The sequence below is a fragment of the Solanum stenotomum genome, unplaced genomic scaffold (genome assembly GCF_019186545.1).
Source record: "Solanum stenotomum isolate F172 unplaced genomic scaffold, ASM1918654v1 scaffold21764, whole genome shotgun sequence".
In the NCBI taxonomy this organism is placed as follows: domain Eukaryota; kingdom Viridiplantae; phylum Streptophyta; class Magnoliopsida; order Solanales; family Solanaceae; genus Solanum; species Solanum stenotomum.
Window position 1 is genome coordinate 363631 of NW_026026690.1, and position 25360 is coordinate 388990.

The 25360-nt window shown below is 32.7% G+C and overlaps 2 protein-coding genes, 1 long non-coding RNA gene and 1 pseudogene across 4 annotated transcripts; 1 reads left to right on the top strand and 3 right to left on the bottom strand.

Annotated features, from left to right (window-relative positions):
- Nucleotides 1–13: 13 nt before the first annotated feature.
- On the bottom strand, nt 14–3903 carry LOC125851080 (uncharacterized). Its single transcript, XM_049530876.1, has 3 exons — nt 898–3903; nt 186–633; nt 14–93 (listed from the first exon to the last, which is right to left on the bottom strand). Exons 1-3 carry the CDS (start codon nt 3901–3903, stop codon nt 14–16), a joined length of 3534 nt encoding a protein of 1177 aa, XP_049386833.1.
- Nucleotides 3904–4266: 363 nt separating this feature from the next.
- LOC125851077 (uncharacterized) lies at nt 4267–6296 on the bottom strand. The gene is made up of 3 exons (XR_007444883.1): nt 6241–6296; nt 5415–5490; nt 4267–4509 (listed from the first exon to the last, which is right to left on the bottom strand). It is a non-coding gene; the product is annotated as an uncharacterized LOC125851077 (long non-coding RNA).
- Nucleotides 6297–8313: 2017 nt separating this feature from the next.
- LOC125851066 (protein PHOSPHATE-INDUCED 1-like) lies at nt 8314–9517 on the bottom strand. The gene has a single exon (XM_049530865.1). The coding sequence runs from the start codon at nt 9399–9401 to the stop codon at nt 8472–8474; it is 930 nt and encodes a 309-aa protein (XP_049386822.1). The 5' UTR covers nt 9402–9517; the 3' UTR covers nt 8314–8471.
- A 13573-nt stretch (nt 9518–23090) lies between these two features.
- On the top strand, nt 23091–24263 carry LOC125851069 (protein PHOSPHATE-INDUCED 1-like; annotated as a pseudogene). Its single transcript, XR_007444881.1, has one exon. The product of XR_007444881.1 is annotated as a protein PHOSPHATE-INDUCED 1-like (transcript).
- Nucleotides 24264–25360: the final 1097 nt, after the last annotated feature.

Sequence of the window (25360 nt, forward strand, 5' to 3'; positions counted from 1 at the left end):
AGGCTTTTGGTGTTCATACTTCACTTGCTGACAATTCAAACACTGAGATACAAAATCTACTATGTCCCTCTTCATACGACACCACCAATAATGCTGTTTCAAGTCACGATACATCTTAGTAGCCCCCGGATGAATAGAGTACCTCGAACTATGGGCCTCATCCATGATCAGTCTAGTTAACTCACCCGTCCGAGGAACACAAATACGACCTTTTATCCTCAAAACTCCCTCACTATCAAGAATTGCATCTTTTGCTTCTCCTTTTGACACCTTGTCTCGAATCTTACATAAATCACCATCATTAAACTGTTGAGTCCGAATCTGCTCCAACAAGGATGACCTAGCCTCCATATAAGCCAAAACCTTACCAGATTCTGAAATATCAAGCCTCACAAAGCTATTGGCCAAGGATTGGACATCCCTAGCTAGAGGACGCTCACCAACCTGTAACATGGCTAGACTACCCATACTTACCGCCTTTCGACTCAAGGCATCTGCTACCACATTTGCCTTGCCTGGATGATAAAGAATAGTCATGTCGTAGTCTTTGAGCAACTCCAACCATCTTCGCTGCCTCAAATTAAGATCTCTCTGATTGAATATATACTGGAGACTACGATGATCTGTGAACACCTCACAATGCACACCATAAAGATAATGCCTCCAAATTTTCAATGCAAACACAACAGCCGCCAACTCCAAATCATGAATAGGATAGTTCTTCTCATGAACCTTCAACTGCCTCGAAGCATAAGCTATCACCTTCCCCTTCTGCATCAATACACAACCAAGACCGATTCGAGAAGCATCACAATATATAACAAAACCCTCTCCCTCCACGGGTAGGGTCAAAATTGGAGCAGTAGTCAATAAAGTCTTAAGCTTTTGAAAACTCACCTCACATTCATCAGACCACTGGAAAACCACTTCTTTTTGGGTCAATCTAGTTAATGGGGATGCAATGGATGAGAACCCTTCTACAAACCGTCGATAATAACCTGCAAGGCCTAAGAAACTCCGAATCTCAGTAACTGAAGCAGGTCTGACCCAATCTCGAACTGCCTCAATCTTCTTAGGATCCACCATAATACCTTCCTTGGACACTACATGTCCCAAGAATGCTACCGAACTAAGCCAAAACTCACATTTTGAGAACTTTGCATAGAGTTTCTTCTCTTTTAGAATCCCAAGCACAATCCTCAAATGATGCTCGTGTTCCTCCTTACTACGGGAGTATATCAATATATCATCTATGAAGACAATAACAAAGGAATCCAAGTACGGTCTGAACACTCCATTCATCAAGTTCATAAAAGCTGCTGGGGCATTGGTTAATCCAAAAGACATCACCAAAAATTCGTAATGGCCATAACGTGTTCGAAAAGCTGTCTTAGGGATATCCTCCGCCCTAACTTTCAGCTGATGGTAGCCGGATCTCAAGTCAATCTTGGAGAAAACAGAAGCACCCTGCAGCTGATCAAATAAATCATCAATACGAGGTATCGGGTACTTATTTCTGATGGTTACCTTATTCAACTTCCGATAGTCAATACACATACGCATAGATCCATCATTCTTCTTCACAAATAACACTGGAGCACCCCAAGGAGATACACTTGGTCTAATAAAACCCTTGCTCAACAAATCCTGCAACTGCTCCTTTAACTCTTTCAATTCAGCCGGTGCCATACGATAAGGAGGAATGGAAATAGGCTGAGTGCCTGGCTCTATGTCAATACAAAAATCAATATCACGATCAGGTGGAAGACCTGGTAAGTCTGTAGGAAATACCTCCGAAAATTCACTCACCACCAAAATAGACTCAAGCATAGGAGTCTCAACACTAGTATCTCGAATGTGCGCCAAGTAAGCCAAGCATCCCTTCTCTACAAAGTGACGGGCCTTAAGAAATGATATCACCCCTTTAGGAGGGTGACTAAGTGAACCTCTCCATTCTACTATAGGAATTCCAGGCATAGCTAATGTAATTGTCTTGGCATGACAATTTAAAATTGCGTGATAAGGAGATAACCAATCCATACCAAGAATCACATCAAAATCTACCATATCTAAGACCTTTAAATCTGCCTGAGTGTCATATCCCATCAAGGTAACTATACATACTCGATACACCCGATCTACCACTACAGAATCCCCGACAGGAGTAGAAACATGTACCGGCAAATCAAGAGACTCACATACTATATCCAGACTCGAAGAAAAATATGTGGACACATAAGAATAAGTAGAGCCTGGATCAAATAATACAGTAGCTGGTCGATGACAAACCGGAATAATACCTGTGATAACAGCATCTGAAGCCTCAGCCTCTGGCCTACCCGGAAAAGCATAACAGTGAGGACGACCACCCTCACATTGTGAACCTCCACGACCACCACCTCGACCAGAAGAAGAACTACCTCTACCTGAATAAGAACCACCTCTGCCACTCTGTACACCTCCCCTAGTTGGAGGTTGTGCAGCCCTGGAAGTCAAAGCCTGAGAACCCTGATGCAAACCACCACGTCTGGTCCTAGGGCAATCTCTCACAAAGTGTCCCATATCACCACACTCAAAACAACCCTTACGGGACGTAGGCTGATGAAAGGAACCTGAATGACCAGAATGTCCTCCACGGCCTACAGGTCTAGAAGATGAACCCTGTGAAGTATGCACCAAACTCGAAGAACTATGCCCAGCGTAACCAGCCTCAGACGCTGGTATAGCAGCATGAATGGGTCTGCTAGACTGAGAGTGATAACCTCTCCCTAAGTAACCTCGACTCCTAGGCAGAGCCCCACCATAATCACCTGAATGACGAGTCCTCTTGCCCTCACGCTGCTCAAATCCCTCACGTCGAATCATCTCCAACTCCTTAGCAGCATCTACTACCTTCTGGAATGGCACACCAGAAGTAGCAACCTGAGAAACTCCCAGACGAATCGGAATAATCAGCCCCTTAACAAACCTCCTCACTCTCTCAGCCTCTGTGGGAAGTATCATCGAAGCATGCCTAGCCAAGGCATGGAATTTACCCTCATACTCTGCGACCGACATACCATCTTGTTGCAAACCCTCGAACGCTGCCCTCTTACGCTCCCTCTCACTGCGTGGAACAAACTTGGCTAGAAATACCTGAGTAAACTGAGTCCATGACAGTGGAGGGGATCCAGCTGGCCTACTACTAATATAATCCCTCCACCACTGCTTGGCTGAGCCAGTCATCTGAAACGCTGTGTAGTCAACTCCATGAGACTCCACTAATCCAAGATTATGCAACCTCTCATGACAACTAACTATAAATTCATATGCATCCTCAGTTAAGTCACCAGTATAAATCGGAGGATTCATTAGTCTGAACCTTCCAAACATCTTTTGTTCATCAATGGTCATGGAAGGCCTGTTCACCAAGTGTGATGCAATACCTGGAAATTCTGTACTATCTAAACGGGGAGCTACAGCAGCAGCTGGCTGAGTCCTGGGAGTCTGAGAATCTGGAGCAACCATCGGATCTGGAGTTTGACCTCCAACACGAGTCTGCGAAGCATCAGAGGTGACAGGCAAAGTTCCCGCCTGAGCCATCCCCTCTAGAAGTCCTAACATACGAGTCAAGGTATCTTGAAGCACTGGGGTGGCAATAATATTGGGTGGAGCCTGAGCTGGTCCATCCCCCTCGACACGATCCTGCACATCCCCATGAATAACATATGCATCAGGAGGTACTGTCCTATCACGACCCTGGGTAGCTAATGGTACTTGTCCTTCCACGGATGCTGCAATACGACCCCTACCCCGACCTCGACCTCGACCTCGCCCCCTGCCTCTGCCTCGGATAGTGCTCCCAGAAACAGGCGCAGGAATAGGCTCATGATCACCACTTGCAGATGTACGAGTCCTAACCATCTGAGAGAATGAGATATAAAGATTAGAATTTCAACAAGGTAAAGTGTGCACGATAATGAATGAAAGAACAGAAATTTTCCTAAATGTCCTATAGCCTCTCGAAGATAGGTATGGACGTCATCATACCGATCTGCAAGACTCTACTAGACATTGCTCTTGTACTCGTGAGACCAGTGAACCTAGAGCTCTGATACCAAATTGTCACGACCCAAATTCACAAGTCGTGATGGCACCTATGTTCCCAACCAATAGGTAAGCCAACCCAACATATTTACCAATTATGATTAACTAATAAGGTAAAAAGGTAAACAATGAGTAAAATTTCCAACACTAAGTTCTTTATAATTACGAAACGCGGAAAGCTAAAATACTACCCAAGAAATTTGTGTCATAAGTACAAGAGCCTCTAAATATGATGCAAGTCTGAAACTAAATGACAAATCCAAACATAAGGGATATTCTGTTTGAATACTAAAATAACAGAATAAATAAAAGGTAGAAGGAGGTGTGGGCCACGGAACAGTCAAGCAGCTCACCACAACTCCAAGATACTCCAAGCTCGGACTCACAAAGCTCCACGAGATGTGCTCGTACTCGGAATCGAATCTGCACCACAAAAGAGTGCAACAAGTGTAGTATGAGTACGAAACCACGTGTACCCGGTATATCTCATAGACCGACAACGAAGAAGTAGTGACAGGAGTTTAATTAATAAAAATAGGTCTTTTACTTATACAAATCTATAGTACGCTTACCAGTCAAGTTTCATCAAAATAAGGATAAACAAACTTCACATAATGTACAACTACCAATAAAGCACGTAATCAACAATATGAATGATGTAATGAGATGCAGTGCAATGTTACACCATGAAATGATATGCCTCAGAATGCCAAGTACTCTCTCAACTGTATATACATGATACTCCTCGGAAATACATCGAGAGTTCATGACCCATGGGGGACTCGCGAGGTCCATATACCGACACGGACGATCTCCACGTGTCTGTGCGGACAATCTCAACGCACTATCATAAATCAAATAATTTCCGCACGGACGGTCTCCACGTGCCCAAAATAACAACTTAGCATCTCACCATCCCCAGCACGGACGATCTCCACGTGCCCAACTTATACTCAATCTCATGTCAATGCATGTGCACAATATAATCTCAAATAAAGGGGATGATAATGCATCTCAATCAATCAAGTATCAACATAATACATAACCACCTCAACCATCACAAGTATACGGGTTCAAATTAAAACACAATCACACAAATAATCAGTCAATAATATATCAGCTAATGCCCATATGCTTTGGCATTCTTGGATTAAAATCCGCATTCTATAGTAATAGACTTTCCCTTTATAACACCGATACTCGTACCAATGCCCGTCACATCATTAGTACGAGACCCCCATCTTTCGCCCTTACCCATTGTCTATTCCATTTTTAAATCTTTAAATTAGGAAAACGTCGTCCAACGAAGTCTAAAAGTCTTAACATACCTTGAATGCCGAACACGTGCCACAAATCCTCAAGATTTTTCCTTCCCTTTTCTCAAAGCTTCAGAACGTTCCCAATCTACCAATTATGAAATATTTGTAAGCATGCGAGTCCATAGAAACCCATATCATTATATGTCTATCCTAGACCCAAAACTCACTCATATCTCTAATCAAGCTCCTAATTTTGATATAATTTATAGGTCAAAATATATTTGCTAAATTTCAAGTCTAGGATTAAGCCTCAATCCTCCAAATATCATGAATCTAATGATATTCATATACTATAATACCACCCAAAAATGTGTTACCTATATCTATCTATTAAAACTTCAAGAGTAATAACTATATAAAAGTAATTAAATTTTAAGCCAATAATTACTCACCTGTAACCTCACCCACGAAACAAAATAAAATAATAACCAATGGAACTATACAGATTCCATTATGCGGACATATTGTTGCCAATGATTACCCATTTTCCAATGATTATACCTAATCATTGCTCAATGATTACCCTTAAAAATTAACATAAACAATTTTCTCTTCCTAATCTAGTCCAAGAACGTTATCACCTTCCAGATATTGTTCCACTTTCCATTTCTTTCAATCCAAACAAAATTTGACCACATCACTGTATATTCACCCTAATAGAAATCATCACATTAACTACTGCTAAAGAAAATTCCCGTTCCTCCACCTATTCTGACCAACCCCTCCTAATAGCATTAATATAAAAGGAATCGGATCACTTTCTGTAATAAACGAAAATTATTACAGGAGCATTGCACAATTTACATATATAAATCAAAGGAATTGAAGTGCTTACCAGAAACCACCGTAACCCCGTAGCCAACCGCTGCTCTCTGCCCTTTTGTTATTATTTTTTTAGTTATGACTAAGAAATTATTAACCCTTATTTACTTAGCTTAATTTCACGGGTCAAATATAAAAGGGTACTAAATGAACTATTGATCCGGCCCACTAACTATTAACTGTATTAATTATTTGCTAAATATTCATCAACTAATTACTCGTAGTTACTGAATAATTTAAAATTTCCCATTCAAAAGTTTCGGAAAAAGTCAAAATAGTCCTAGTCCTCAAAACGACCTAGCGGGTCGTTACAGGATCGCTTTGATTGATGGAATGGGGTAGATTAGGATATCCATGGACCATGAGATTAATTATAGGCCCTTAATTATATCACAATTTTGTCACGAATGATAAGATAAAATAATTTTGAATTCAACTAATACTCATAACCAAATGCAGGATAAAATTATTCATATTTTATTGTAACGTTATTATCCTTAATCTCATTAACCAAAAGAATCAATTATTTTTAAAAAAAAAAGTAAGAAACATTTTTTTTAATTCATCGTTGAATCTTCCCTTACCAGAAAATCATAGTTTTGAGATTTTTTCTTTTGTTATTCATTCGGTGTCCAGAGACCCTATTAGAGTCTCGATTAAATCCAGATTGCACATTTCAAGACTCATTCAGGGGTGACGTTCCCAACAAGATTTTCTCTATATCTAGGGCTCAAATTCGTAACTTCTGATTAATGATAAAATAGTCTCACCACTAAACCACAATCCATGTTGGTTAGTTTTGAGCAATTGCTTTTTCCTCCTCATCTTCATCTTGATCAAAACCAAATAATATATATTTGGTAGGAGCTAGATAACTCAATATTGCTCATATATTTACTTATGTCATACTACCCTTAAATTGCAAGTGATTTCTTTGAGAATAAAATTGGAAGTGATTTTACACTATAAAGGTAGAGGAAAAAAGTACCCTGTATTTTATAATAGGAAGGTAACAATTCTCTTTTTAATTTCATGTTCCATAATATCTACTCATTAATAACGCTCCTAATATAAAATTATCTTCCTTAAAGTTGAGTAAGTCTTCAATAATTCACTACTCTTGGAAATTTATTCAAACACCACCACCCAAGAAGAGAAGTGCAAAGAAAAGTGGGACAGGGCAATGTGAAAAGAGAGATTAGTTCACAAAATATGTATATTAAATAATGTAAATCATGTATATCAAATAATGTATATCTAATACTTTTTAATGTATCACATAAGTATTGGATCATTAGAATGAAATGGTCATATAATATATCACACTTTTCAGTATAACACATTATTAGAGCACAAAAAATCCTATATAGATGAGTATTATGTCAAAAATTTAAAAGTTCTGTATTTGGGCTATCTGATGCCCAAAACTAATAAACGTGAGGTGGGAATATAGCCCAAGTTTTATTCTCATGTCCATTTACCAAAGCCAAGTTTTAACTATATATACAAAATTAACTAATTTGCAGCTAATGGCCCAAAACATCCCGGTCACTAATTTACCTGTATATGCAATGTATCTATATTGTATGAATAAAGTATAACTATGTATATGGAATATATAAATAATGTATCTACACTATTATACACAAAATCAAAAAGAGAAGGAAAAATGACCTATGATTCTTATATTAAAAAATTTAAAGGGATAGCAAATTAATCGGAAACAAATATAAAAAATAATAATCAAACTTTAAGAGTGGAAAAGAGAAAGTTAAGATTAGAGACCGAAGCTCGGACTTATTTTAATCATTAGTTAAATGAAAAAATAGCCATTTTTGGTAAATTAATGATAATTTAGCCATTTTTAATTAATAACATAACTAAGTAGTCATTCTATTTAATTTTCTAATTTACAATATGCTTCTTCAGCTGCCCACTATTATATTCTCTCTATTTTCGACCTTAAACAATTATGATCATTTTATTAAACTTGTAGCAGGATTGTTTTCAACCATAGACAAAGCAACTACATATTAAACAGACTTTTTATAGCCACAAAAACATAATGACATGTTTATAGCTAACACCATACACCGTCGTATCAAAGGTAACAAAATATATATCAAGTACGACACAGAAAATTACATTTTCCTAAATGTAAATGTTAAAAAGCTACATATATAAACAAAATTTACATAACTAAAAGTAAAAATGTAGAGTGCTCAATCTTCCAATAGAATTGTCCTAGACGATAGTTGAACAAGCTGATTTATTTGGATCAAAAAGCCCAGGCAATAGATACTTCTTTCCGTTTGTACCATGTGCATTATAGCTTGCACCCGTTATCGAATCCACAAGCAGCTCACCCGCATAACCTGGATAAGCCCCTTTACCGTACAACCCGGTGCAAGCCGAAGCCGCCTCTAACGGGGCTTCAGCCGGGCCTTGGTAGTAACCGTTCCCATACGGGTTTGTTACTACTCCAGCCAAAAGACTCGCTATATTTACAACCATGCCATCCGATCCAACATCACCGTTTGGTGCACCCAACGGCTTGGCTTGAGGTCCGTAAATAGGTTGGTGAAACGGCCACGCACATTGACCCGGACATTGAGTCGCTGAATTACCCACCCATATGAAAACGGATCTTTTTCCTTGACCCGATCCGTGATACCCGCAATTGCCCATGCAGAAGCCTTCAACTGCAACATCTTGGGCTGTTAGGACCAAAATTAATTCACCTTTTTTCGAGTGAACCAATTCTGATATTTGGGATTTTTTTAGGGTTTTTCCAATTGAACAATTTTCGTCCGTGAATTGATTGGATAGAACTAAACGGGTCTCTTTTTTACCCGCTTTTGTCAAGTAGGTCTGAATAGTTTGCCACCATTTTGTAACAGTAGGTGTGTTACGTGACCAAATTTTACTAGGAGAATTTAGAGATCGGAGAAAATCAACGATAATAGATTTTTGGGTAGGTGAAAATTTTCCATACCAAAGAATGGATATTTTTATTTCACTTTCTAATAAATCGCCATTATGGTACGTAAGACTCATTGAAGGTGGTTGATATAGTGAAAACAAGTTTCTTGCTCCATAAGTAATATGGAGCAAGCTGAGGAAAACAAGAACAAGAAGTGGATAAGGGGTTTTGGAATAGTCAAAGGAACTCATATTTGAGAAATGTATACAGAGTAAATGAAGTTTTTTTCTTAAAAGAAAGTTGGATCATGAATTTGGATATAGGTATGGGGTGAAGTGATGAGGGTATATATAGATGATGAGATGCATGAATATGTTTGTAAAGTAGGGGATTCAATCTTCATATTTAGCTTTAATGAGCAGAAAGATTATAAATTGTCTCTCACTGGGTGTATATAATAATTCAAAACTGGGATGCGACGCAATTTAAACTAATGACTCATTCATTTATTAATTCATTTCATTTTAATCGTTCAAATTCAATTCAATCCAACTCATTGACACGTTTGAATGGCGCATACAGGAATCTAATCGGATAGATTACATGTTGCAAAGAGGAATTGGTAGTGTGTCAAGTGGGCAATGAGCATGTGTTCTAAGCTCTTCCCAAGAAAAGTCGACGTAATTTTTCAATTTCTTTAGTAGTATCTCAAAAAGATCAATTTTTTGAATAGAGATTTAACATCTTAATTTAATTATTATTCCAAGAAGCTTTTGTTTTTAAATTATGTAGCTTGTGCATGCATGACGTTATGCAAGCAGTATTAAACAATTGTCCTAATTAAGAAACCTAAAATATGTACCATATACTCCCTCTGTTTCAGATTATAGTGATGTTTTTTTATTTTCACATGCCCTTTAAAAAAATATTAATCATGAAAAATATTTGAGGATATAAGTTTGTAGTCTTCAAGGCATCAATTATGAAAAATTTTGAACTTTTAAAATGACAAATATTTTGAGATGATTATAATTTTTAAAAATTATAACAGATAATTTGAGTCTGGAGTATAATCTTTAGCTAATATAAAGCTACAATTTCTTAATGCACGACTTTAGATTAAGGTTAGCAAGGGGCGGTGGACCTTGGAGTTGCTTATGGTGATGGGGATATGCGTCTCGAATCTTGATATAATTAGCTTTGGGAAACTTAAAATAACTAATGAAGTTGGACGGATAAATACAACAATGAATTCTGGAAATATATGAGAACGATTCATTACTATTTTTGTGTATTAAAATAAGAATATCCTAATCAAGTCATCGAGTGACATAAAACAACATATTCAGAATTGAGATCTCTCTGTTCAATTTTACTTGTAGCATTTTGAGTTATGAGAGTCAATTTGGCTAATTTTTAAATTTAAATTGAATGAGATTAATTTACTATTAAAATTTAAAATTTAGCTAGTCGATAACTATACGAAAAATATTAGTATAAGTTAATAATTCTTCTCATATATTAATATAATAACAAAAATATATCTTAAAATATTAATCAAAGTCAATACAATCACGTAAAAATGAAAAAATGAGTATATAGAAGATTTAATTTGTATCAAGCTTTTACTGGATAAATGGAAAAAGATTAACCCACCTTAACGTCAGACAATTTAGAAATTAGGAAGTTCTTGAAAATATATTAAATGAAAAACTTTCACTAACTAAAACAATCAAGTTAAATTAAGTATTTCGCCCTCCATTTTAATGTAAGTGATGTTTTGGACACATCCCTTGAGAAACTAATTGTTCATGGAAAATAAGAATTGTTTTTAGTAACTTACCCTAAAATTAATAAATACTTTTGAAAGAAATGTAGCTCTTTAGTAGTTCTTTGGATATATATAAAACCCTCTTTATTTCAAATATGATAAAATTGAAAGAGCATTCTCAATTATCTATAACACCGCTTATTTTAAAATAAAATAATAAAAAAAAATACCATTTATTTTGAAACAAAAAAAAAACTGCACAAAAAGAATCGTTTTGTTGGGGGTAGTGGGGTTTCATGAAGCCGATTACATGTATAAAATGTATGCTATGAGTGCATGCATGCAAAATTAACCTGGAATTGATTTTCTAATTCAATAAATCAAATATTTTGTGTGAAATTTCACATTTGAACTCATAAATTTCAAATTATAGATTAACTAATTAATTACTACACATTTAAAAAAAAAAAACAAATTAGTCCCTCCATCTCTTTTTACTTGTCAAATTTTAACTTGACGGCTATTAAGAAAATAATGATTGGTAATGGTATAGTGAGTATACCATTTTACCCTTATTAATTGATACTCCCTCTGTCCACTTTTAATTGTCATGTTGTACATTTCGAAAGTCAATTTAACTAATTTTCAAAGTTAAATTAGATTACATTAATTTGATATTTCAAATAAAAAACTTTGATATTAAAAACCTATACGAAAAGTACTATGAATTTCAATTTTTTGCATATCAATATGATGAAAAAATACGTCGTAAAATGTTAGTCAACGTCATTATCATTTGACTCTAAAAAATGAAACTATGACAGTTAAAAGTGAACGGAGATAGTAGTGTTTAAGCATATTTAGAGCCCATTTAGATTGGTTTAAAAAGAGTAGCTTCTAAGACAAAAATAAAAAGTCAAATTAAAATGACTTTTAAGTCAAAAAATAAAAAGTAGGGGGAGACCTACTTTTGGTTTTAATTTATTTAAATCATTTTAAACTTATTTTAAGTTATTTGTAACATTGTTATACACTTTCTAACTTATTTTAAGTCATTTTTTACTTATTTTAAATTATTTTCATATTTGTCAAACATTTTAAGAAGTCGAAAACTGACTTAAAAGTAAGTTTGACCAACTTTTAAGTCAATCCAAAAACCCTCTTACTCACTACATTTCTCAAAGACATTAACTCAATGTTAATAAAATGAGGGTATAATACCTTGATTTGTCAAAAATGAGAAGTTAAAAAAAAAATCAAATTAGAAATATTTGACAAGTAAAAGCATTTTTTGTTGAAAATCCCGAAAATTGAAAAAGGTCTGTTTTCTGTTTCTAAGTTAGAATAGCTATGCAAATGCAGTGAATCTAAGCGCGCATTATGGGCATTCCTGTACTTTGTGGGGAGAATAAATTAAATGAATTATGGGTCGTTGGCAAGGCCATACCACAACAAGTTTCGAAAATTATTGACAATGATGCATGTACGTTCAACTAATATAGCATCGTGCTAGGTATATAATAAACGCGAAATTTATTTAATTATTTGCAGTCGTACTATTAATGTAATTGAATTTGTGGTAGCATGTCAATTTAATCTCTCTTTACTATGTTAATATACATGCATTCACCCGTTCCTAGATTTTGTTTGCTGATGTCGAAAATTAATACATTGGGTGTGTTCGGTTCAAAGGAAATTGTTTTTTTAGGGATAAGAAGTCGATTTTTATTTATTTATTGTGTTTGGTACGCTAGCAAAAAATATTATCGTAAAAGTATTGTATCGATCTAGAAAAAATATTATGGGAGGTGATGGTTGGGTTGTGGGACGGGAGCTACCGGGTGATGTGAGATGATGTGTGTTGGAGGATAGATAAGACACAATCAATGCATAATGTCATTTTTAGGGCTTGTTTCCCTATTTCCATAAAGGAGTCATATTTATTATTTTTAAGCAACTTGTTTTTCTCTATAAAATTTTATTTTCAATTTTTTAATGAATTAATTGAACATACATTTTTCATACGTCGTCTCACCGGAGGAGCTCCTTTCTATTTTGCTCCCTTAATAACTTGAACTCATGATAACCTTAGAATTGAAAGTGAAAAATGTTTATCATCTGAGCAACTCCCTCTTATCTACATAGTATCTTTAATTTCCATGCGTGTATATGTTGAATATTTGAGATGACTAATCAACTTGTTCGGTTCTTATTAGTTCTTTTTCAACATTTAATTTCAATCAAGATCCTTGCATGTAGTCAAATTTTTGGATAGGATCATAACTAATTAGCTATTCTCTTCAATTCTTGAACGACCTATAGCCTCTACTCGAACTGCCATTGATTGAAGTATACAAAAAAGAAAAAAATAAAAGAAATGTAGAAAATAGAAGAATTTATACGCCAATTTCATGTACAACCAATAATTGCATTTTGCAATAAATTTATATGTAACACGTATAACTAAGGCAGAGGCTCACCTACCTTTAGGGATTTACTAAAACTCGGTATATATTGATTTAGATAGTGATATTTTTGACACTTCTGATTCGTGGATCTTCCTCAAAATTAAAGGTTGAAGTAAGACTCCTATATAATTATTAAATTTTATATATTTGTATAAGTAAAATAATACTATATTAAGAAGTCCACTCGTGTACTAAATGTACATAAATCGATGTATAAGCCATTTATGATCCACGTTATGTTTGTTAATTGTAAAGGAAACCAGACAGCTTTGATTTGTATACCAACACATAAAAACACTCTTTAGACACTCACTGTGGTTTCTTCGAACTAGAGATTATTATTAGAATTTATAGAACATAATCATTTGCTTTTTCCCATTGTTTATTTGGTTCAAAACCTTTTGATCTAATTTATATGGTACTTTTTGTTTCTCAAAAATCCATGTGATTAATCTTTGAATATAATATATTTAAAATATTGATGGAAATCTATATAATTTATATTAAAATAGGTGCGATATGTTTTTGTAGCCATAGAAATTTCGCACTCACTCCATCTCAGTTTAATTGTGTTAGTTTTATTGAGCATGAACTTATAAAATTAAATAAAGAGAGACTTTTGAATTTTCTCATTTTAAACTTGTCATATAAGATGTTGGATTTAAAAAACTTACTAAATGTAGGAAAATAAATTCGTTTTGAAATAAATTTTTAAAAATAAGACATTTAAGCTGAGACGGAGGAAATAACATGTTGAAATACACCACCAATTTCACTATCTTTTTTTTAATTAAAAAATAATAGGATGCATGTTCACTTAATTAATAATGCTACACAAGTTGAAACAATTGAAGTTATACGTACCCAAATATCTCGTAGACGAAAAGGTTTAACTACTTTCTAGACATGACCCAAAGCAATAGCCAATTAGAGGGAAAATATGTTAACTGGCTGGGGCAGCTATAGCCTTTAGCACTTGGTCCTATCTTATCTACTTCTCTTATTAATTTAATTTAATATGTAAAAAAGTCAAAACCTACACATGTGGCTAATGTAGTAGATGTGATTAATGAAACTTGAAGTCAAACATATGATATGAGTTATAATAATTTGTCAGCTATTATCTTCCCTTCTATGAACTTTCTCTTAAGATATATACATGCATAAATATCAATATGGCTTGTGGTACAGTAATAAAATTACTTTATTTTTAATCTAATATTTTAAATTTGGGTTTCAATTTTAGGTATGTGGAAAATTTTATTAAGACCGTCACTCCGAAATAGGCCTTATAATGCATGCATAATTCAAATTTCATCGGAGCTCCAATATATACCGAGATCAACCACCAAATGTAAAACCAATTATATGAATTTCTTAATATATCACTTGAAAGCCTCATATTCCATCCTATAAAGATAGAGATAAGGTTTTTGTATATCTTAGTCTCTTCAAATTCTATTTGTGAGATTCCACTATATATGTTTATTTTTAAAAGTTTCATATTACATGTTAGATCCATCTTTAATATATAATCTAAAAAAGGCAGTGTCGTGCAGGGCCTTTTTGCTTAGTCAAAATAAAAAAACATGTTATTAAATGCATGCATATCCAAATCTTACGTAGGAAATGAAGTTTCAAAAATCGACAAGCTGGCCAGTGGCCACTCGTGCAGTCTACATATCTAAGCAATAGAAATGGAGTATATTTCTAAGATAATATGTTTGCTAGGACAAAAGGAAACAGGGGAAATTTTATTTGGACAGAAGAAAAAAAGAAATTTTTATCTTAAGGTAGAGACAGAAACACACATTTAATTTGATTACACCATAGATTTAGCCATTGCAAGTGGAGAGACAACAAGATTTTGACTTCTAAGTTATAACATTAACGATCATAAGATAAGGCACAACACTGTTGAAGTAATGTTTTAAAATATTTACTAGAGTATGATTTATGGGATGGATGTCTCAATTATAGTTTAGTTTGAACACAAGTTACCCCAAAATTAGTATATTGAGAAGAGTTTTTAAGATATTATTTTTTATTGATGGTGTTATTTGTTATATTAAGGAAAAAAGGTTCATAGGACCTCAAAATGTATTTGTTCTTTTATTTATAGATAATCAATATCCATATTATTATTCCTTGATCCGGCAAATATAAAATATTCCTTACTTTGGTGTTTACTATATACGAGAATTAGTAACCAAATAAGGAATAAAACAGTACTGAAATTTTAAAGTATTGGGCTAAAATCATCCTTGAAGTATCATGGTGTGCACAAAACTATTTGTGTTTAAAAATGCATCGTACCAAACATTCCATAAGAGTATTGTCATATATAACACAGGGTGCATTTGGTACGAAAGAAAATAATTAATTAATCTCGAAATCAATTTTAGGATGAGTTTATCCTCTATTTGGTTGAGATAAAATTACCGAATAATTTTATTATAGATAAGTTATTTCGAGATTATAATGTTATTTTTATTCCACATTAAGATTGAGATAACTAATTCAAAATAACTAATTTTGAAATAGCTAATCATAGAATAACTTAACTTATTTCACAAACCAAACAAACCCTTACATTTATCTAGTCACTTCAAAGATAATTGAAGGTGGTAATATTTTTTGTAACAAATGGACTTAGCAACTTGAAAAATAAATTAAGTATATAAACTTTCTATCTGACTTTAGCATCTGTCGAACACATTTAAGTGAAACAATAGAAAGAATTTTTTTAATCTGAATTTCAATTTTCTTTGTTCTAGTACAAGTCAAGTTAAATTTACAAAAAAAGATTCAACAAGTTAAATTATACGTAGAAATAACATAAAATTTAATTTATAGAAAGTAGTGTTGGTAGAACAATAAAAAAGAAGAGACAAATGGCAGAGATAAAATGTTTGGCAGGTAAGATGTAAGGCAGAGTAAATGATATTCCCTCGCATTGGATCCCTCTATAACTTCAAGCATGCATCAACTGTAAATATTCAAACTCACATTTTCTTGTATTTAATTCAATTAAGATTCTTTAGGGAAAAAAAAAAATTCAATTCGATTGACCATAGAAGGTCTTGTTCACGTGCTTAACTGGCATATTTAGTTGTATGTACAGTAAATTTTCGTTTGACCTGACCCAACCGCAAAAGCGTATTCAGGATTTTGAGATGATGGGTGCACTATTATGAAAATGTGGATTTAAGATATAAATTTGATCGGTTTAACATTTAGGTTCTTATCACTAAACAATAGTTAAAATTTTAAAATTATAGATCCAAAATTATTTTTACCTATCCAAACAGCCACTTAAAGAGGCGTTAAACAATTTTAGAAAGAAAAATAAAACGAGATAAATAAAATATTCAAATTTCTAACCTCACATAGAGAGGTGCACCTAATCATAATCGCACGGCACGGTATGATACTTCAACTATGGGTTCACATATCTATAATTAAATATATTTTTATAACACTACTATACATGATTTCGGAAGGGAAATATGGGTTCACGTGAACCCGGTGACCCCCTCCTAGATGCGCCCTGCCTGACCGTAGATTTTGAAGTTCAAAATTTGAAAATCGAGAATTTGAGTTTTTAAAAATAATTCCTTTTAAAACTGGTCCCAGTAAGTTTTGGAGAAATCAAAAATATTGTAAAGATAATCTTTTAAGATCTTATAAAAAGTTTATGATCAAACACTCGCTAACAAGCTATTCAGCTAAGTTTATAAATTTGATCAACTTATAAACATTTTATGATTATCTACGCGTTCGGCATACATCATAAATGCTTATAAGTCAAGTATTTATAAATCAATATCAACTAAAAGTCATAAGTCAAATATCTTAAAATTATGAATTTTACGTTTAAATAAGTACTTGTGGTTTGATCAAATCTTTTATTTTTTTGTATTTTTCCAAAATAATTTTTCTGAAATAAATTTTGTTACACCTTTTTTCATCATTAAGTGGTCCTTTTTTTGTGTAAAATTATTTTTATATTTATAATTTTTAAAAAACTACTTTAAGGACATTTTGGTTGTTTAAAATAAAATAATATTTATTAGCATCGTTTTTGTCAAATACACTGGCCGCTGATTATATATATTTAACACTTCTATATAAAATTAAAATACATATATTTTTTATTTATAAATTTTAATTCAACCTCTAAAACTATTTTTAAATATATATTTGATATTTATTTACTTCTTTTAATCAATTACCCCAAACAACTAGTAAGTTATACATCTCAAACTAAAACACTTGCAAGGGATCGGAATAGTCTATATGAGGATAAAATATATTAGGAATAATGAAATCCAGTTGTTCACACTTCACTAAGAAATCAGCTGTTTGGATGGTTATTACTATTGTGTTAGTTTAAATATATATTAATTTTGAATGTTATGTAAATTTTATGTATTATACTATTAAATTCATCGTTATGTACTAACAGAAAATTATAATGTTGTGAAACGATTATATTATTGTGATCATATAATTACATTATTATTATTTTCATTTTTCTTTTTGCTCTTAATAGTTTTGTTATATTCCTCATTTAACTTCTTCTTTTTTAATAAATATTTTTACGTAATATTTTTTCTACATTTATTTTTCAAATGACTGATATGTAAGTATTATATAACGACAAAAAAATATAAATATATTCAAATTCTATATTTATTTAAATTATGTGTATTATTACATAATAAAACACAATACAATATTGTACCAGCATGCAAACTAACAAGGCGTTAGACAACCCATATAGTCAGAGTTTTCCAGAAGTTTTTTTAAATTTAGGTACATATAGACAAAAAGTTCCTAAATTGTTGGACCATTTACAGCTAAGAAGAAGCTGGATATCATAAGTAATTAGTTAAGCTCTAATTCAAAGTAGTACGTTCCTCGTAGACTTTTTAGTTTTTTATAGTTTCTCAACCATATATATATAATATATATATAATAATACTAAAGAATCTTATAAATAGGATTGTGGTGCAGTAATATGATTGTCCCGTTCTTAATTAGAGTTTTTTAATTTGAGTCTGAAATGAAAAAAAAATCTTGTAGGAAGTGCTAACCTGAATGGATTTAAGGTGCATGATTTAAATTTAATCGAGATTCTAATACAGACTCTAAACACATGGTGAACAACATCAAAAAGAAAAAATAAATATCATAGGCTCCCTCGTAATAATTAAAAAAAAATAAAAATAAATATGAGGTAAGCAATGTTTAGGAATAATGAAACATAGGGATTTTAAATAGTACTATTAGGATGGTGTTATCCACAGCTGGAAATTATAATTTTGAGAAAAGAAAATGAAACATCCGTGAGACACGCTGATTTCTTAGCTCCAAGTCACGGTTACCGGGGTTTTAGGGCATTGCAACTAGACCGCATAATAATAATAACAATAATAATAATAATATAGTTTTGCTTTTTAAATCTTTTGTACGGAGTAATACTTTTCGTTCTTGAGTGGACTTTAAAATTTCTGGCGTAAGATATTTTTGTGGTTACAAATTTTTTCACTGGAGGCAAAAATTAATACTAAAAATTAGATTATTTTAAATATAGAATAATAGAAAGATAACATTTTCTTTTAAAAAGATTAAAAAGAAAAAATTATGTCCCATACTTTATCTATTCTCTCATTTTCAGCTTTTCTGTTTATTTTTACTCATCTATTATATAAAAAATAATATATTTTTTAAATTTTATTTTTTATATTAATTATTCATAGTATGAAATAACTTATATTCCAAAAGCTAGTTCAAAAGAAGGAAGATTGCCCCAAATTTTATAAGGAGTTAATTCATCTCATTAACCACCAACATGAGATTGTCATTCTTTAACACTCTACCTCACGCCCAATACTTAGCATCTGGTGCGAAAACAATTTTGATTTTGGGGCCCCCAATATTGAGTGAGATGGACCCTGTTCTGATATCATGTTTAATTAGGTGTTAGACCTAACATACTCCAAAAGTTAGCTTAAAGGAAGAAGGATTATCCAAGCCTTTTAAAGAGTCCACTCATTTTGTTAATCATCAATGTGAGACTTTTATCATTTTTTAACACATTGCCCAAATTATTTTTCAAGACTTTTTGAAATACTAATATTCATAAGTATTACTATCAAATATGGCATCAAGGTAACCTAGAGGTGGATGAAGAGGTTGAGAACTCAAAACTCCGAGGATTCTGATATTTTATTGTTGGTAGGAAATGGCAAATATCTCGTAGAATTAGTTAAAGTGCATGAAAGTTAGCTCGAACACCACAATTATATAAAAAAAATATTACCATCACATAAGATAAAATATATATACAATTTATATATTTTATTTCTTTAGCGGACCGCATAAAATACATTCAAAACAAGAAAAAGTAAACACTATTATTAATTTTGGCTCGTGTATTTATGCAGAACTCCCATTCCTACACACCTTAACTATTTAATTCACATGTTCATATATCACTTTATCTTCAAAAATTAAATACGTATATTTGTAATGTGAAATATTAGTACGTATATCTCTCCCTCTTCACAATTATCGGCTCATCCAATTGCCAAAAAAAAAGAAAAAGTTGAAAGGGAGAAAGTTAGCAAATCTTACATTATCCAATTGATATAAATAGTAAGTAATATTTATCTTATGAATTTAAGATTTTTTTTAAAAAAACAATGTCCCGTGAACCTCATTTCTTGAACTTTAAACACTGCACGTGATACTTTTGAGAATGTCTCTAGTTTCCCCATGATGTTTTTTGATAATATGCTTCAAAACTATACATATATAATTGTTCAAACGTAGTGTGATGTCACTAAGGAAATTGCACTATTGTATCCGTGACTAATTTCATTAGCATTGATACTCCCTTCGTTTTGTATTATTAATCAAGGCAATTAAAAATATACTCATTTCAAACACTTTTTAAATATTAAATATTCTGAAAATAAGATTAGCTTAATTTTATTCTTAAATGAAGTGTAACTTATAATAGTAAAATTTAAAGTTACTTAAGAAACATGGAAAAGAAAAATATAACATATATGAGACAGAGGAAGTAGTTTTTATCTCATCTAAAATATAAGCTGTATTTGTTCAAGTGCCTAATTATAAGATATAATATAATTATGATATACTATCTTAGTGATGAAGTGTCATCTGACATATAGTGTGCAATGTACCGGACAACTAAGAATTGGTAAGTGTGAAAATTTAAAATTAAAATAAATTTGTTTAGCATTCTTGATTACTGGAGTTCATTGGATGCGCACATTTCTGGATACTCACTTGGGGGTCGTTTGGTGTGAGGGATAATACCAAATAGTCCCGGGATTAAATTATAGTAATGCTTATTTTGTTGTTTGGTTGGCAAGTTCGGGATAACTTATCCCGGGATTAATAATTAGTACCGGGATAAGTTATCCCTCTCTTTGGGTGGTATAGTAATCCCGGGATAAAATAGATAAATGACAAAAATGTCTCTTTCAACCCTTTTGTTATATCACTTTTTATATTAATGAAGGACATTTTTGTAAACAAATAAATTGTTCTTAAAATTTATTATTTTGAATACAACAAACCAAACACTCAATAAAAAATAATCCCAACATAACTTATCTCATCATAACTAATCCCAACATAACTTATCCCATCATAACTCATTTTCAAACCAAACAATCCCTTACTGCACAAAAAAATTAACAGCTAGTTTATCCATTTTTCATATATATATACACATTATTGTGGGATTAGAGAATGGTTTCCTTGAGAACATACAATTAACATTATATAATTAATCTGACAGCATTTTGTAATTCGATGAATAACTTGGGTATATGTTTATTTTCTTTTATAGTATAATGAGTTTACTCAAGCAAAATATTTGAAATTATCAACTCTAGAGTTCATTTTACTTTCTGACAAACACATCATAAGAACTTATCCCCTCATATACTGTATATATAAGATAGAGGAGGAGGGGGGGGGGGGGGGGGNGAAAATGCAGCATGATAGAAGAGTCCGCTCCGTCGCGTAAGATCCTTGAATCAAAATCAATCACGATTACCATCTGTCTACTACATCTAAAAAAAAATTAAGACAAACTTATACCCATAAACAAACACAAAATGAAATAATCATATATTTTATTCCGAAATTATTATCCTTCCTCGATCGTACCAAACAAGCACAAAGAGCTAAATGGTTCAGAGTTCCGACCTCAATTAAGTTTTTATAGTGGTCCTTTAATCTCATTTATTGTTTCAAATAAGATGGACGTGATCATAGGTACAATGTTAATTTCTCGTACTAGTTTTAATAATTATAACAGAATTCTGAAGTTAATTTTTCATTTCCTCTCACTTCAAAATACTCCACTATTTTGTGAATTACTATATTTCAATTTTCTTATCTTGATCTGAATTGAAAACACATACTGTAATAATTGAAAAAAAATAAAAAGAGAAGTGCTAAAAAGCAAAAGAGCATAAAGCATAAAAGAGAAAGAAAAAGAAAGAAATGGATAAAAGAAAGTAATTTACAAAATAGGAAATAACAGTTGTCACGTGATAGCTAGATCCAGCTGGATTATTCAATTTCACAGCTCGCTCAGCTCTAACTAGGCTGCTGCACTGCAGCCATATATGCATCTCACGAGACTGTTGTTGTGTCAACTAAACTAGCCAGTAGCCTCATCCAATTCGGATGGACTTTCTCCGTTCATTTTTACTTGTTCAATATATTAAATATAGTCATTCTACTTTTATATGTTTAACTTGTAAAATAAGATGAAAATTTATCATTTTCTATTTATTGTGTGGTGAAAAGCGTAATATATTAAATATGGACAAGTAAAAATGAACCGTGAATAAGAATGCTCTTTCTCAATACTCCTTTTTGCCAGCTAGACTCTTTTCCATTTCGTCATATTTCCACACACACTTCCCCATAACTATACCTCTTATTTTCCAGCCTGTGAATACCCTTTTTTTCTTTTTCTTTTTTTTGCTTAAAGCACCCAGTAGAGTCTCAACGTCTCAAATTCTGTACCTTTTAAATCCCCAATATACCCTTTGCTTTTTATTGTCACTGCTGTTATTCAATTATTATTATCCATATCCATATGATCCTGCAGGTTCAGGCACCACTTTTATGGACCAAAAGCAAATGATGTAACTAAGCTGTATTGCTCTTTTTGATTTGTTCTGATATTATATTATTTTTTCCGTTTTAAAAAAAATAACCTTATTTTCTTTTTAGTCAATTTCAAAAAGATTGATGTTTTTTTTTATAACATTTTTATTTAGCTATCCACATGACATGATTAAGGGCAATTTTATACATTTGACATAACTTTAATATAGGATTATAAGATTCAAAAGTCTTCTTTATTTTTTAAATTCCGTGTCAAGTTAAACTATACCATTCTTTTTAAAACGGAGGAAGTATTACTATTATTTACCTATCTAGATCGAAAACAAGCTAAAGCTAGTTTTTTCCATCCTCACCTAAAAGTGTATAGCGTTTGATTTGAGCAATTGTCACTTTCTTAGCAAGTTCCTCCATGACTTATTTTAATGCTTTCTTTAATTAAATAATTTAAATAATCTCACACCCAAATGACTCAATCTCACTGTTTTATATAAATACCCCTCATTCCTCATAACAATCTCATCTCATTCTACGGCTCCTCTTTTATACTCTGTTTTAATACTCTTCAAAAGCTTCTAATAGAAAACCAGTAATGGCTGCTAATATCATTTTGAAACTCTTTCTTGTTATTTCCTTCTTTAATGTGTGCTTCGCTTCAAGAAAGCTCACTGCTTTAGTGCAAGACCCACAAATGCAGCTCTTGAAATACCACAAGGGTGCACTTCTTTCTGGCAAAATCTCAGTCAATCTGATTTGGTATGGCAAATTCAAGCCATCCCAAAGAGCTATTGTATCTGATTTTATCAACTCCCTTTCTTCTTCAACTCCATCTAAAACCAATCCTTCTGTAGCACAATGGTGGCTGAAAAATACTACCATCTCGCTAATTCTAAGAACGCCCTTTCCCTCTCTTTGGGAAAACAACTTCTCATTGAAAATTATTCCCTTGGAAAATCACTGACCCAAAAGCAAATCGTGCAATTAGCATCAAAGGGTGAACAGAAAGACGCCATTAACGTTGTTTTGACCGCCTCTGATGTTGCTGTTGATGGGTTCTGTGTCAATCGGTGTGGAACTCATGGGGCTTCTAAGGGTGCAGTTATTAACGGCAAGACTTACAAATTTGCTTATATTTGGGTGGGTAACTCAGAGACTTTTTGTCCTGGCTACTGTGCCTGGCCATTTCACCAACCCATTTACGGACCACAGAGCCCACCATTGGGTGCACCAAACAACGATGTGGGTGTTGATGGTATGGTGATTAACTTAGCTAGCTTATTAGCTGGAACCGCTACGAACCCATTTGGAAACGGTTACTACCAGGGCGAAGCAGATGCGCCATTGGAAGCTGCATCTGCTTGCCCTGGTGTCTACGCCAAGGGCGCTTACCCAGGCTATGCTGGAGATTTGTTGGTGGATAAAACAACAGGTGCAAGCTACAATGCACATGGTACAAACGGAAGGAAATACTTGGTTCCTGCTTTATATGATCCTGCTACATCTTCATGTTCAACTCTAGTCTAGAAAAAATAATCGTAGTAATGTAGTACCAGTTGTACACGAAGAAGAAGAAGAAGAAGAAGCTAATCTAGCATAGTAAATACTGTAATTTTTGATTCATTTATTTGTTTGAGGTTGAAAATGGAAGAGCAAATTGCTTCGGTTTGCTTTCACAAATACTGTCCAATTCTTCATTACTTTAAGCAAATATACCGTTTACTAATATTAGTAATAATTGGTAATTTGTTTGGTAAACGGTAATCCTAAGTGCCATTTAAGATTTTGCCTAAAAGAAGATTATCCAAAGGAAAGTCTAACGGAGTATATTGGGCCCGTCAAATAAAATAAAGATAGTTAAGGTGTTTGGATATACCCCCATAAGCTAAGTTCTAAATTACACATTTCCCTTTTTTATTTACACTCTTATTTTATATGCAATGTTAGGCTGAGGAAATAAAATACTATTAAGATTAGATAAATAAAAGAAAATATCGATTTTTTTGAAAAGAAAGATATAGTCACCTTTCCTTGTGACAACCTGGTGGACTACGCAGAGTAAGTTAAGGGTCATTTGGCAGGTAGAAACTTTAGTAACGTAGAGATTGGTTAAGAAAAAAAATTATGTATTCATTTATTGATACACATTAGTTAGTAGTTATGTGTAATTTAGTTACATATTTAAAAAAATTGGACTAATTAGTTGTTGGGTGTTCCACATTGATGAATTTTATGCTTCATGAGTTTTTAGAGATTGAAACCACTTTCTCTGGCACATTAGGAAGTGTTATAATTTGATGAGAACAATAAAATTTGGGAATTTTGAGAATTTTCAAAGATTTAAATATAAAACTTGTGATTTAATAATAATTTTGATTTTCTTTTAACGATAAGAGAGCTTACTCAAGCAGTGAAGATTCTTCATTTCCAATTGTATAGTTGCGCATTTGATTAAGGGCCTGTTTGGCCATGCGATATGGTATCATGATATGAAATCATGATATGGTATCATGATATGGAATCATGAGATGAAATTGAAGGTTTGTTTGGGCATGCGATATGGAATTTTTGTGTTGTATATTTTCTCATAAACATAAAAATCTCATAAGTTGTAAAACTATTAAAATAGCCACAATTGTTTATTCAATCTTATCAAATAAACAAAAATTATAAAATCACATAATAAATTATTACAAAATTATTTGTTATTCAGTTAAATAATTGTTTCATCTAACTTTAATTTAATTAAAAAAAATTGAACATAAATTGTACTTGATATGTTCATATC

Excerpts from the sequence above, each read along its gene's own strand:
- LOC125851080 (XM_049530876.1), bottom strand. The coding sequence starts at position 3,903 with ATGGTTAGGACTCGTACATCTGCAAGTGGTGATCATGAGCCTATTCCT. Across the intron at positions 634-897 it reads AGTGGTCTGATGAATGTGAG|GTGTTCACAGATCATCGTAG; the intron begins GTGAGTTTTCAA and ends GTGCATTGTGAG. Across the intron at positions 94-185 it reads TATTTGTGTTCCTCGGACGG|CATTATTGGTGGTGTCGTAT; the intron begins GTGAGTTAACTA and ends GACTTGAAACAG.
- LOC125851066 (XM_049530865.1), bottom strand. The coding sequence starts at position 9,401 with ATGAGTTCCTTTGACTATTCCAAAACCCCTTATCCACTTCTTGTTCTT.